General features: G+C 41.6%; 1 protein-coding gene across 17 annotated transcripts in view; it reads right to left on the bottom strand.

Annotated features, from left to right (window-relative positions):
• Positions 1–835: 835 nt before the first annotated feature.
• BEST3 (bestrophin 3) overlaps positions 836–15,200 on the bottom strand; it is a 45,824-nt gene continuing 31,459 nt past the window's right edge. For 15 of the 17 annotated variants that reach the window (XM_074007397.1, XM_074007399.1, XM_074007396.1 and 12 more), the window contains one exon: positions 836–3,047. In XM_074007397.1, the coding sequence (XP_073863498.1) occupies positions 2,138–3,047 (910 nt within the window). In that variant the 3' untranslated portion in view covers positions 836–2,137. The remainder of the gene's footprint in view (positions 3,048–15,200) is intronic. The other 2 variants (XR_012420453.1, XR_012420452.1) reach the window with 1 other exon arrangement.

A 15,200-nucleotide genomic window follows, 5' to 3' on the forward strand; every position in this document is an offset into this window, starting at 1 on the left:
AGATAGAACCAAAGAGAAGAGAATAGACAGACTGAAATTGAAACATCCAATAAAATAGCATTAAGAGCCCGGTGACTGGGAGAAGGTTAGGGGTCCTGCCTTCTTGAAGTGTTACATTGGCTCTTGATCCCATAGTCTATGCGTAGTGCTTTGGGAATAATGGTGCTTTCCCAGGTGCTAACACTACCAACCAACATAGAGAACCATCAAGGTGTGTAGCATTTCCTCTAATATTATTTCTTTTCAATCCTTTGAGAAAAGTTAAAGTCAGTGTCATTGCTGTCATGCAGCTTGGAGGCCTGGGAGATATGAGGTCATGTGAAAATGTGCCATTTTTAACATTGTATATCAGGAGGAGTTGGCGAAGGGAAGGAGGGTCCTGCCAACTTTCTTCTGTCATGAAAAATAAAGAGGACTATGGCTGGTACTCCAAGCTGGAGCAATGCCCTTCTCTATGAGTGCATAAAAGACCCAGGTAGACTTGAGCGGGGAGGACCCAGAGAGGCCCTTGAGGCTGGAGAAATTTAGCCTGAACCTAAATCTCTTTGGGCATGCCTCCCTTGGAGCATCCTCCAGAATGCTGGGCAAATTGCTGGCAGATTCAGGGCCTTACACATAGCATAGGACAGTGAGAAAGCATACAGGTTAACAATGTGGGCTCTTGAGTCAGATAAACCTGGGTTTGAATGTGAACACTGTCACTTCTTGGCTATGTGATTTTAGGCAAATACCTTACTTCTCTAAAGCCTGTTTCTCTTGCCTTTAAAATGGAAATAACAGTGTATCAGTCTCATGAGATTCGCTGCTGCCTGGAACACTGTGAGCACTCAATAAATGGTAGTTATGAGAGTGATTTTATTTCTAAAGCCATATGAAGTCAAGTGTCATCATATGACAAATGGTAAGTGCAGCAGTCGTAAGGCATGGCCTAGGCACCTGGGAGCTCACGACAAACAGCCGTCCTGAGAGCTCCCTGGGAGGAGTACCAACATCCGGTCCCCGTTATGCAGCCCTGGACCCCATTAGCCACCCAGCCCAGTATCCTACCTCATTCCCAAATGACCTGATAGACACAGTAACTGGTCCCATGTTGCAACACGATTGGGATTTTTGCATAAGAGTTCAAGTTAAACAGACGTGAGTGAGTCATCTTATTCTTTGGTTCCATAGCATTTGGCTATGCAAATTTCATATTCTCTTGGCTTCATTTTTCTCCAGTGCCCAAGACCAAAGAGTGGAAGCAGAAAGAAATGGCAATGGCTGCAAGGGCATGGGGGGAACCATCACTCCTATAGGCCTTCCACTGGAAGTGAGGCTAGAAGGGTATCAGGCTGGATTCGTTGACACCTTTGATGATTCTGTAGGAGGCTTTGCCAATGTCTTATATTTTGAAATTCATGGCAAGATGTAAGCAACAGATTTGGCAAGAGGAAATATTATAACCTGAAAAATGGGACAGATTAGAGTCACTAGAAAAGCAGCACAACCAGAGAGAAGGGAAGGGGAAAAAAGGATGACAGAATAAAGGGGAAAGAGACAAAAGTAGAAAAGGAAATTGAAGAGAATGAAGTGTTCTGGTGCTGATGAAGCTTAAGAATCAGGAAGTGATAATAACAATACTAGTTATCGGAAAGTAGGAATGAGATGGTTAGAAAGCCTCGAACGAAAAGTTAGGAAGGAGGGGGTCTTTCAGGCATTGTGTGATCCATCTCCTTTCTTTATGGCTAAAGAGAATAAGAAAGAGAAAAAAGAAGAGAAATAGAGAACCCTATGTGTCTGGGCCTTTAGGTCTAGGGGATTGGACTATGATTTATGAGACTCTTTCCACAGCTAATAATCTATGAATTTGTAAGTCGTGTATATTTTTCAGATTCCTTATTTGGTTAAGACTTATTTATCACTGTGGTCTGTGTAACTTCCAGTGACAGCCATGTTGTGATGGATGACGTGAATGCATTTGATTTTTCGCAGTTCTCAAAAAGTCAGGATCATAATGCCCTTCAAAGTTCTAAGTAGCTTATATCGTGTGATCATGTTTTTAAAAAGTTAACCAGCCTTCAGGTATATCCTGGGACTAATGCTGCTTTTGGGGAGATAAGAACCTAGGCCAGAACCAGGTCCTAGAACTTTGTGGCACTCATTTGGGTGATTCCTCAGTTTCCCTGTTGTTCAGCTCTATGATATCTGTTTCCTTAGTGTCCAGGTTTTCCATTAAATACAGCATATCAGGAGAGACTCGAGAGCCAGCCACAATGTTGATCCCACTGACCTCTGAGGATGTTTCTGTGTCAATTAAAAGAGCTGGCTGAGAACTCATGGGGTCTGGACTTAGGTTTACTAGGGAAGTGTGGCTGGACTCCAGGAATCCTGGAAAGCTCCACCTTTTTAGAAAGGTATCACCAGGGTCTTCTTCACAGTTGAATATATTTTCCTCGGCACTGGCTGAAACAGTCTGGAGACCGGGGCCTCTGGGAGGTGTTTCCTTCTCTGAAGGAGACAGGATGGATCCCATGGGGCCCTGCTGCTGCTCAGTCTTGCTTGGCTGAACCCCTGTAAACTCAGAGCTCAAGATGGAGGTAGCGGAGTCATGGTGGTAGCTGTCTGAAGTGGGCACCGGAGCTTCAGCCGCTGTGATCAGTACTTCGGGCACCAGTGGCATTTTGATGGGCGAGGTTCTCACACTGGACTGTGGGGTCAGGCTCTGTAAAGTGCTTGTCTGGCTGGTCTCCCTGATGGTGGACAGCTCTCCGATGCTGGAGCGCAGTGTGGGGCTTCCTTCTGGGAAGGAGGATTTCTTCCAGGTGGGTGAGGACCTGTGGGGGTTTCTTAAGGGCACATCCAGTAGATCCCTGGCTGGGCTGAGGTCATCTCGGGGTAAGAACATGGAGCTGTCACTTGTCTGCCTTCTATAGCTTCTTCTTCTGGGACTGGAGGGGTGTTCGTGGGCACTCAGGAACCGCTTGACTCTTCTTATCATGGAATGCCGGTGGCCATGCTTCTCATAATTCCACAGCCACTCCTCGTCAGGAAAGTCGGACCCAGACAGCCTGAAACACACAATGACAAGACCCAGGCAGAGTAGCTTCGGGGGCCTAGTTTTGGGGGCAGAGTCTCAAAGTTAAGAGATGAGTTTGGTATGTTTGCCTTATATATTTTTAAATGGGGGTTTGAGGACTTGAGATAGTCTAGCAGAGGCTCTCACACTTTTTGATCTCAGATTCCTTTTAAACTCTTAAAAATTATTGAATATCCCAAAGAGATTTGCTTATGTGGGTTATATCTACTACTCTTTACTGTATTTAAAATTATAACTGGGGAATGTCTGAAATGCAAGCTTGTACAAGCACACATTCCATTTACTGCTAAGTGATGACATCATCACATATCTTGTGGCCTCTGGAAAATTCCTCTGGACACTCTTGACAGAATGAGAATGAAAAAGGCAAATAACATGTTGTGCTATTATGAAAACATTTTTGACCTTCAGGACTCTCTGGAGGGGTCTTAGGGATCCCCAGATATCCCCAGACCACACTTTGAGAATCACTGATCTAGAGACTTAGACATTAAGAAATATCTATATATCTATATCTATGAATCTATCTATCTATCTATCTATCTATCTATCTATCTATCTATCTATCACCTAGTACATATTCTTTCTCCCTTAGTACAGTTGAATTAAAGTCATGTTTCCCAAGGACCCATAAAACCCCCCCTTAACAATGGATGAGAGTAAATTCATGAGAGTGCAATGACCAGTTCACATTTATTGACTATATACTAAGGCCCTGCTAAGCACCTCCTATGTATTGATTCATTCAGTTATCACAATAATTAGATGAGTTGGTATTAGTATTATTATTTACACTTTACAAATGAGGAAACTGGGGCCTGGAGAGATTCACTAAATGTACGCAGCTAGTGAGAGCAAATTCGGAAGTCTAGCTCCAAGTCCCTGCTCCTAATCACTGTGATGGAAAGCCTGCTAGAGCCCAGGGTGGAAGAGTGAGTAAAGCACAGTCGTTGCTCAGAGGTAATTTGTGAACATTCCTGATGAGGCTTTGCATTTACATCTGTACAATTAGGGTTAAAACAAGAGAAATTGGAACCTTGTGGAAAGGATATATTCATCCAGGTAGGGTGAACTTGCATCACGATTGGGCTCCCTTTGTGATTAAATTTGATGGATTGGCTACCAAGAATTTCCTGCTGGCTTTTTACCATTTAAAAAATAAAACAAATAATTCTATCATTTAGTTAAGTATTTATTTGAGACAGAGTATTATTCTGTCGCCCAGGCTGGAGTGTAGTGGTATGATCTCAGCTCACTGCAACCTCCGTCTCCCAGGTTCAAGTGATTCTCAGGCCTCAGCCTCCTCAATAGCTGGGATTACAGGCAGGTGCTACCACGCCCAGATAATTTTTGTATTTTTAGTAGAGACAGGTTTTACCATGTTGGCCAGGATGTCTTAAACTCCTGACCTCAAATGATCCGCCCACCTTACCCTCCCAAAGTGCTGGCATTACAGGCATGAGCCACCACGCTTGGCCAATCCTAACATTTTAAATCTCCTTCAGGACTGACATAAAATGAATAATTGAGGTGAGATAAGCCTGTTTGGTAATTTGGTCTACTCTGGCCTCGGATTACATAGTTATTTGCTACACATCTCCATGGACTTACAGCCTTAATGGGGTTTGAAGAACAACTTAAAACCTTGCCCTTGAATTACAAATGCTCATCGTGCTAGCTCTGGGAGCAACAGTAACCAGCCGGTCTCAGTCCAATATTGGTAGAGACATCTCTGGTGACAAGATGCCACGTGCGTTTTATGTGACATGAAGGAAAACATTGGGACGGCATAATATTGGTGTAACTTGAAAGGGCAAAGCAAGCAGCCAAAGAAACATCGTTCCTCATGTTTATGAATAAAACATGGATGACTGAGATGATTAACTGGCTGAATGTGCTGGACGGCGTTCGATTACAGCCTTGTGCTGTTTTTCTAAAGCCCCAGCAGCGCCCTTGGCTACCAGATAGCCTTCTGATCCACCCTCCACTATGTGAGGCTAAGATTCTATTACATCGACTTGAAAAATGCAGACTCATGCTTCAGTGGCCTTGGTGACCCTGCTGGGTGGATTGCATTTGGTCAACTCTCCAGTCACACTCCACAGGCACCGATTTAGTTAGGGAGGAGGACACCAGCGGAGCCACAAGTGAACTTATTCACTACCATCGCCACTCTGGATGTGTTCTGGGAATCAAGGACAAGCTGGCAATCTCTCTATATAGGACAAGCATCTGTCTTCCATTTGGGATCTCAACTATTTATTTAAGATTTGTTTTTTTAAACTACCTCTAAAGGATGCAGTATTGTAAGAAAGACAGCCTTCTAGGGAAAAAAGTTTTTATTTTTAATACCTCAAAACTTTGTGACTCAAAGACAAAAACTTTATGCCCTGTTGTAGGACGTATGTATAAGACCTTCAACTGCAACAAGAGGTATAAACCCCTGGGTCATAGATGGGGGAAAAAGACAAGTTGCAACAAGCAAGCTGCAGAACATCTAGTGTTCTTGCTAACATTCTACTGATTCATGACTGACATTGGGTAGGTCTGCCAAGAAGACCTTATTGTACCTTCCTGGCTCATAAGACTATGGAGTGGATGCATGAAATTTATCTGTTTATTCACCCGACTAAATTTATTGAGCACTTATCATGAACAATTTGCTGCATTAGGTACCTTTTAAATGATCACTGAAAAGGAGAGAGAAGACATATAAATAAATATCTACATTTGGGGCAAAGCAAATTTTTGAGCTGGGCTTTGACACTGAGTGGGAATTGGATAGATAGGAAAAGGACAGAGCATTCCACATGAAAGAAGTGACTTGAACAGATAAGGCAGCAGGAAAGTTGAGGGTGTTTGTGAGAAATAGGAGGTACTTGAATCTGTGTGAAACACAGGAAAGTGTCAGGCCTAGGCTGGAAAGAGGTCCTTAGACTGTGCCATGAAGAGTCGTATACCAGGTTGCGGGATGTGGCCTTTATCCCGGAGACAGAGGGAAGCTGTGGATTGTCTTTGAGAATGGAGGGCATTGCTAGGGTTGTGTGGTGTTGGTAGGGGTGTCCATGGTGGAAGGCTACACAAAAAGCAATGTTGATGATTGCTTTGGATAAGAAACATGACTTGAAAACTTTTCACTCCTTTAGTCTGAAACACGGTCTTTGGAAGAACACTTCGTGTTCTGTGCTCTTGGGGGCAGTGTTACATATCTTACGCTGAGTGATGAATGATGCCCTCCAGGTCTTAATGCTGTAACAGAGCAGTAGGGAAACTCCCCAGTATGACAAACCTAATGACATTTCTTCTGAATGCTTCCATGGAAGATCTAAACACACAATGTTCATCTCCTCCTTTCTCTGGTAGCCACTATTCCCAATATGATAGCAGAAGCTGTGCTTTAAGAACAAAATAGTTTAAAATAGAATACTTATTTATTTATTTATTTAGAGACAAGGCCTCACTCTGTGACCCAGGCTGGAGTGCAGTGGCACAATCATGGCTCACTGTAGCCTTGACCTCTTGGGCTAAAGCGATCCTTCCACCTTAGCCTCTCAAGTAGCTAGGACCGTGGGTGTGCACCACCATGCCTGGCTAATTTTTTATTTTTGGTAGAGATGGGGTCTCCCTATGTTGCCCATGCTGGTCTTGAACTCCTGGCCTGAAGTGGTCCTCTTGTCTTGACTTCCCAAAGTGTTGGGATTATAGGTGAGAGCTACCACACTAGGCCTTAGAATAGTTTGAAAGAGTATTTCCCAAATGGGAGGCTGGGGTATAAATTTTAGTTTATTTTATGTTTTTTTTTTTTTTCTGCTCCTTATTTGATATTTAAAGTATCCTCTTAGTCTAGGGTTAGTACAATCCTGAGGCTCAATATAATACCACTTAACCAACTAATAGCAGAAATATTATATGATAGAACAAAAGTACCCTCATTATATTCCTATTAGAGAGAGTCAGCTGAAAGAGCTTGGTTTTATGTTCTGGAACTTATTTGGACTGAGAGAGGCAGGTAATTATAGATAGGAGGACATTCATGGAAAGTGTCATGCAGCCATCAGTTTCCAGGGATGAAATTTGAGAACTGTCTCTGTGGTGGGAAAAATAATTTATTTTGAGAACTTGCAGAGCCAGGATTGCTGCTGTCCATGCTGACACCAACCAGCTGCGTGATCTTTGGGGACTCATTTAATCTTTTGTGACTTAGTATCATTCTTGGTAAGCTGGTGATAATTATCCTTTACCTGCCTTTTAGGTTGTTTGAAAGTTCAAAAGGGGTGACATTTGTAGAAAAGCTTTGAAAGTAGAAGATGTAAAAAGGACTCTGTCAATGACTGGCAAACTTTCAGAAGTGGTTTCTAAGTCATCATTGACTTCTCATACAGGGTTGGAGGAGATGATAATGTGTTTCTGAAGGTCACTCTCTTTTCTTCTTCAAGATTGTCCTTTTAAAATTGTTACTACACCAGGAGATATCACTTAACAATTAACACCTTCAAAAGGGATGACTTAGCCATTTAATGATAAGCCATTTAATGATAGGGCACTGGGCGCGTGAAGAGGAAATATAAGAACTGGAAGAAGCTGGGTTATTTGAGGGAAGGAAGAGAGGGCTGCTCAAATGGTGAAAACTGTGGAGACAGACTGCCCTGACCTTGCCTCTCAATATTGTTTTTTTTGTGCCATTTGCCAAACATCATCAAACTCTGCAATATACACTTATTGTGCAATAGAAAGCATCAATACAAAAGCATAGAAAACATGAGAATGAGAACGATTGTGTCATATATTGGGCTATTTTTGAAAGGGAGAAGAGTAGAAGAAGGAGAGAGAGAAAAGGTTCTGTTAAGCCAGTCAGGCTGGTTAGTTATAGATGAGTCCAGAAGAAGGAAGCGCATGTATTATTTCCACAGATTAGATAGATGTCTGGATTAAAATAATTTTAATCTCAAGTATTAATAAAAAACCCAAATTTCAAAATCTATATGGAATAGCTCCACAAACACCAGCCCCACGGTTTCCCCTGCAAATGACAAACATCTGAGGGCATAAGCAGCCATGATTTATTAGGAACTTGAAAAGATGCTTGGGCTGGTCAGGGGTGCAGAAGAACATGCTTCACCCTCTGCTGCCATAACAAAGAGGCAAGAGCCAGGCTGACGAAGATGTCAGCAGACTGCCATACTTCTTGGGGTGTGTCTAATATAGAAAGACAAAAATAGCCCTGATAGCTTGAAGGATTTAATGCATTTCTCCAAAGAAAGCTTTTTGCAAAGCAACCCCCTTCTCATGAGAGTGATTAGGTAAATATAGAGCTTCAAAAAGATTGAAAGATAAAACTGGATGATGCTTGTCTCTCTTTCTCTGCTCTACTTTTGAAGCGGTATTTTGACAATTTAAATTCAAATAAAAAGAGGCCTTTTTAACAGAACTGAAATGAGGAATTTAGGAAAACGATATTTAGTATGATGAATTCTACTTCTCACTGCAGATTTATTGTTTTCAAATTGCTAGTGTACTCACAGTCAGGCGACTGCCTTGGAGGGAGCCGATAATTTGCCTGAGAATCTATCAGGACAGAGACATGCGTGGAGAAGCATTTTTTCATGGGCAAAGCAAAATGTACTCTTCAAACCCATCTGAGGCACATGCGGCTATTTTTAACCATCTGCACTGCAGAATCATCATCAAAGCTGTAGCCAAGGATTTATACAATGGACAAGGCAACCCTCCCTCTGAACCGGGAGGTATGGGGCTAAGGGTTATGAGGAAAATCCAGTGGACCAAATATTGTATTCACCCAGCCTCTCTCTACTCTCTTTCAGGTGGACAGTTCTAAGCTCTAGAGCATCCTAGAAGGTAGCCCAGAAAGCTGCATTTAGAGCTGATGACCCCACTGCTACCCCAGTGTTGGCCTATCTGATCATTGAGCCAAAGGCTTTAGCAAATCTGGTTGAAGAAGTGGTCTCCTGTGCCTTTCACAAGGCTTATCTAGCTACATCCTACCACCCTGGTTATGTTCGGCTCTTGCTGGCTGACACAAAAAGAAATTATGGCCAAAAGTAGGGGTTCACTTAAAGTTCCCTCTTCAATAGTGTTCTATTCTGTAGGAATTTTGTTAAAAAAGGAAATCAAGCCATGTACACATCTGATACCGTTTAAAGATGAAAACTGATTGCCCATAGTGACCCCACATCAGGGTATGAAAGAATCCCTGAGTAGTTCTAAAATTATAAACTTAATGCACATTCATCTCCTTGGAAGTTTCCATTTCTCCTTCCTTTCTGGTACATTAAGTGAAAAGTCAATGTTCCCAGAATACACTTTTGTTGAAGTTAGTAATTCAGAATTTGAGATATTTTTGGTAGTTTGTAATATAAGCATGCAATAGTATGTATCAGACTATGTATTTTCTTGTAAAGCTAAAATATTTGAATATAGTTGACTAAAGAGGATTACTAAGTAATATCAACATAGAAGTATATTTAACCACACCTTAATAAAGTCTTTGCTCACTAAAATATGTATTTTGGTATATTTGAATTAATATCACTAAAAATACTTCTGACCTACTGTATAATTCTAAATATTTTGTGTACATTAAGTACATTTGCATGTCTGTATAATTACCAAATATCATATTATTGTTACATATTCCTAGAACTTTTAGAATAAAGATAGATAAGTAGAAATGACTATTTCTGACACAGTTCCATAGCACCAAATACATCTTAAATAAATCCCTCAACTCCTAGCCAGAAGGAGTTCTTTAAAATTTTGAATATTTTTCCTCTTTACTAAGTGGATCCTTAATTGACTTCATAGACCCCTTTTTAAAGATTATTATATATGTGAGAACATTTTGACATAATTATTTGAATTATGGCAGAAAAGCCCAATAAAACAAAGCTCTTTAAATGGGATTACAGTCAGCAGTTTAAAGTTTACAAGCTTGGAGCATGCTTTTAGATTAGCAAGACAGAGCAAGCGCTCTGGACACACTTGAGTGATCCATTTCATAAGCAGTTACAGCCTGTCTTCTCCAAAATTTCGAATCCTTTAGCTGTTATGAATGGATAGTTTGTTAGGGTTTTTCCAATGCCCTTAAGGGATTATCTTCTTTACTGTTGGCTGTTTTGATTTTCAAGTTAGGACTAAAGGGCATTATGAGACTTCAGTCTTTAATTTCTGTGTTTCATTCCTCAGAGTCTTAATTTGTGTTAATGGGTAATCCCAAGTAATTAAAAGATAGTAAGAATTTTGAAGTGACTCATGATGATATAATGTGAAGACAGGCATTCTACCTCTACCTCAAGCCAGTAGTGACAGGGTAGTTCTGGACCTTGATTTTTGTTCATTTGTTTTTAAAAATCTTGAGTTTAAGCATTTAAAGTTTCTTTTGGTAAAGTTATTTTTATCACGCATGTGTTTATTATTGTCCCAGGAAAACTCATTATTACGTTAGGGTTTGGGTATATTTTCTCACTGTGCCTCTTACAGACAATGTTCTTTTGGCTACTCGTGGGTGTTTTCTCAATCTTGGTTAATAGCATCTCCATAGTTAAGCTAATGAAAAGATGCCTTAATTAAAACAGCAGATCAAGGCTGGCATGGTGGCTCCCACCAGTAATCCCAACACTTTGGGAGGCCTAGGTGGTAAGATCTCTTGAGACCAGGAGTTCAAGACCAGAATGGGCATAGCCAGACCTTTGCCTCTTGAGACCATCCTGGCTAATACTGTGAAACCCTGTCTCTACTAAAATACAAAAAATTAGCCAGGTGAGGTGGCGGTCGCCTGTAGTCCCAGCTACTCGGGAGGCTGAGGCAGGAGAATGGCGTGAACCCGGGAGGCGGAGCTTGCAGTGAGCCTAGATTGTGCCATTGCACTCCAGCCTGGGCAACAGAGCGAGACTCTGTCTCAAAAAAAAAAAAAAAAAAAAGCCAGGCATGGTGGTGTGCACCTGTAGTCCCAGCTACAGGAGGCTGAGGCAGGAAGACAGCTTGAGCCTAGGAGTTCGAGGCTGCAGTGAGCTGTGATTGCACCACTGTACACTCCATCCTGGATGACAGAGGGAGTCTCTGTCTCAAAAATACAAAAGGCAAAAAGCAAACAAAAACAAAAACAAAAACAAAACTACAGCAGATTAGAAAGGATTCCGTAGTATTACAAAAGAAAAAACAAAACAGATTCAACTGAAGTGATCCCACATGAGATAATGGTAAAAGAATTCACACAAGAAATATTTTTTCCTTGCTTATTAACTCATAAAATGACTAAGTGTAGCTTACTGGCCATGCAATAATTATCATTATTTAGTAAATGCTCAAGACTGGCATATTTATGAAAGCATTTCTATTTTGGGGACTGCATTCAGATTTTTAACTGGCCTTTTTTCATTCGGAGTGTTGATTTTAAAGGTGATTTTTAATGTGCCCCATGCAAAGATCAGGAGATGGAACTTCAGCACTAGTTTGGTGTTAAAGCTTATAAAATGCAGTTTTAAAACAGTAGCTCTTTGGTCCAAGATTGGACAGAGAAAGATGAGCTCTGTTAAAGCTTCCTTTAGATTAAGACACGATGACTAGATGAGGCAAGAACATTGGTTCCCGCTTCCCTGGCTGCACAGGCACCAACTCCCCTTCTCCCCTTACTGTATCCAACTTCAACTGCTTCCCTCTAGCTCAGCCACTGGGACCTCCCCTACCCCCCGGGGTTGGCCCTATGTCTTCTTTAGGACCTTTCTCAGTCATCCCCCCTTGCTCCTGTGTCTTTCCTCTCTTCCAGTGGGCTCCTTTTCCTCAGCCTGTCTTTTTTCCTTCCTTTTTCAAAACAAGGAGAGTTGTTAATTTGTTTCTTTATCACATCTTGCTTCATCTTACCAAGGGTTTGATGTGGCCTTATGGAAATACATACGATGCAATAATAGTATGTAGTATATATGACATATAAAATATTATATTTATATATTACATTATATAAATATATATAATATATAAGATCAGGCCAATATAGTAGAGGTAGAATAAGAAACAATCATAAAAGACACAGAATCTAGAAATACCTTCCAAAATAATCCCATTCCACAGACTTAGTAAAGGTAGACTACAAATTTGATTGTCAGCTTCCCAGCAGCCAAAATGAAAAGGAAACCATCATTAATTATAAAATTATAAAGTTTATAAGATAAATAGTGTAAGATTTGCCCAGAAGAGGCAAAGCTTCCTTTTTTCCCCCCAATGTCTGAAATACGTTTCTTCCTGTGGGTCCTCTGCTAAAAGGGATTCTAAGTTACACAGTGGACAGCACTACAGTAAACACCAGAGGGAGTCTTAATGGCTCTGTCCAAACAAGGCCAGGTACAGCAGCTGAGTGAAATTCAGTATAGGTGGTGAAGGTAATTCTAAGGAGGCCAAGGTAGGCAGATCACCTGAGGTCAGGAGTTCAAGGCCAGCCTGGCCAACATGGTGAAACCCCGTCTCTACTAAAAATACAAAAATTAGCTGGGTGTGGTGGTGCATGCCTCTAATCCCAGCTACTTGGGAGGCTGAGGCAGGGGAATTGCTTGAACCCAGGAGGTGGAGGTTACAGTGAGCTGAGATCACGCCACTGCACTCCAGCCTGGGTGACAGAGACTCTGTCTCCAAAAAAACCAAAACACAAAACACAAACAAAAAAACCCCTGCAAAACGAAACAAAACAAAAAACAAAGCAAGTAAAAAATACGCCACTAGCCTTACCCAAGACAAAAGAAAAAAGCCATTCCTAGAAGTCTGAATTGAGGGAGGAAACAGACCAGCATCCCTGTCTCTTAGTGAATATGGTCTGATTTATTTACCCCGTCAATTCAGACTTCTCAAAAAAATAGTCCATGGATACTTAATGAATTGAGGAATTACATGCGTTTTGGGTTTGTTTTATTTTCGTTTTTTAGGTATGAAAATGGCATTATGATCTATTTGCTTTACCATGATCAAATGGCAGGGAAGATAAAGGTGGGTGGGGAATGAAACAAGACTGGCTGTAACTTGATAATTGAAGGGGTGATGGATACATGGAGCTTTATCATAGCTTGTTCTCTACCTTTGGAACTGCTTAAACTTCTTTTTTTTTTTTTTTTCTGAGACACGGTCTCGCTCTGTCACCCAAACTGTAGTGCAGTGACATGATCTTGGCTCACTGCAACCTTCCGCTCCTGGGTTCAAGCGATTCTCCTGCCTCAGCCTCCCAAATAGCTGGGACTACAGGTGTGTGCCACCACGCTGGCTAATTTTTGTAATTTTGGTGGAGATGGGGTTTCACCATGTTGGCCAGGCTGGTGTCGAACTTCTGGCCTCAAGTGATCTGCCTGCCGTGGCCTCCCAAAGTGCTGGGACTACAGGCGTGGGCCATCGTGTCTGGCCCGGTTTGAACTTTTCTACAATAAAATTATTTTTTGAAAACAGCTTACACTGGCAATTTGATCTTCTTACCTATACATCACTTCTAACCTACTACAGTTTAATTTCTACCCCACACTCTCACCTAAGTCTCTGATGACCCTAACATACAAAACCTATGGCATGCTCTTCAGGCTTTATTTGGAAACTTTGTACCTTTGGCCTCCTGGCAGGGCATTTTCTGGGTTACTCTGCATCTATATTGACCGTTTCTACTCTGACTACCCTCTTCCTCTGACCACCGTTTCAGTGATAGTGTTCTACCCTTCGGATTCTGCTCTGCTTCCTTGACACTGTTCTGAGCTTTCCCACCCACTCTTTGGTTCTACGTACTGATACCAGTAAAATGCATCCTTTGCCCCTGGACTCCCTGCCTGCTGGCCATCTCCATGTGAATTACCCATAGAGATCTCAAATTCAACACAAGCAAAAGGGACAGCTCATAATCTTTTCCTTAGAGCAGCTTTCGCCCTTACACTCTCTCTCATCTTTGGTTTATTACCATTCTTCACTCCTTCTCCTTTCGTGAATCTGTCCCTTCCGTCACCTCTACTGTCTACATCCCTTGTGATACACCTTTTTCAGGCCCTTATCCTCTCCTGTTTAAATGACAACAGCCTGCTCACTCTGGCTCTGGTCTTATCCTCAGCTATCCGTCTTTCAGCCAGTTGCCAGGCTAATCTCTCTAAAGCAAAAATGGGACCCTGTCATTTAATAGCTTTGAATAATGGCTGAAACCCTTACCTGGCCTATAAAACCCTCCATCTTCTGCCCTTGCCTCCTCTCCAGATTCATTTATTGGCTCTTCTGGTTTGCCTATCAAATTGTTACTCTGAGTACACTATTTATCATTCCTTTCTGTCTTTGTCCATATTGGCCTGAAATGTGCCCTCTGCTGAATCCCCTCAATCCTATCTGTTCACTGGCTCCTAATTCATTCTTTTTTTTTTTTTTGAAATGGAGTTTTACTCTTCGCTCTTGTTGCCCAGGCTGGAGTGTAATGGTGCAATCTCGGCTCACTGCAACCTCCTCTGCCTCCTGGGTTCAAGCGATTCTCCTGCCTCAGCCTCCTGAGTAGCTAGGATTACAGGTTGTGCCACCATGCTCAGCTAATTTTGTATTTGTAGTAGAGACTGGGTTTCACCATGTTGATCAGGCTGGTCTTGAACTCCTGACCTCAGGTGATCTACCTGTCTCGGCCTCCCAAAGTGCTGAGATTACAGTTGTGAGCCACCATGACCGCCTCCTAACTCACTCTTAAAGATGCATATTAGAGTCCCTGACTCCAAGCGGCTTTCTCTGCTTCACTAGGCTGAGTGAAGTGTGTCTTCATTGTGTGTGTTCCCATAAGGCTTAGCATTTCTCCACTGTAGCATTTACCACATTGTAGTGTCACTTTTCTTGGCCTTACATCTGTGAACTTAGGAGGTGTTTTTTTTTTCTTTTCTTTTTTTGACTACCTCTAGCATCTGGCATAGAACCTACCTCATAGTAGGCCCTGAAAAAAATGTACCTGAATAAATAAATGAGCACATTCTGTATGTGAGGGTCCAAGGGAAAATACATTTTAAATTTGTACTTAAGATAGAAAGAAGGAAAATTGATTTATTTGAGTTATATCTATTTAGTAAATATGCAGAAAATAGGGCCATGTTTTGAACATGTTCCTTAATTTAGAGAATGAAGACAT

The sequence above is a fragment of the Macaca fascicularis genome, chromosome 11, assembly GCF_037993035.2.
Source record: "Macaca fascicularis isolate 582-1 chromosome 11, T2T-MFA8v1.1".
Classification (NCBI taxonomy): domain Eukaryota; kingdom Metazoa; phylum Chordata; class Mammalia; order Primates; family Cercopithecidae; genus Macaca; species Macaca fascicularis.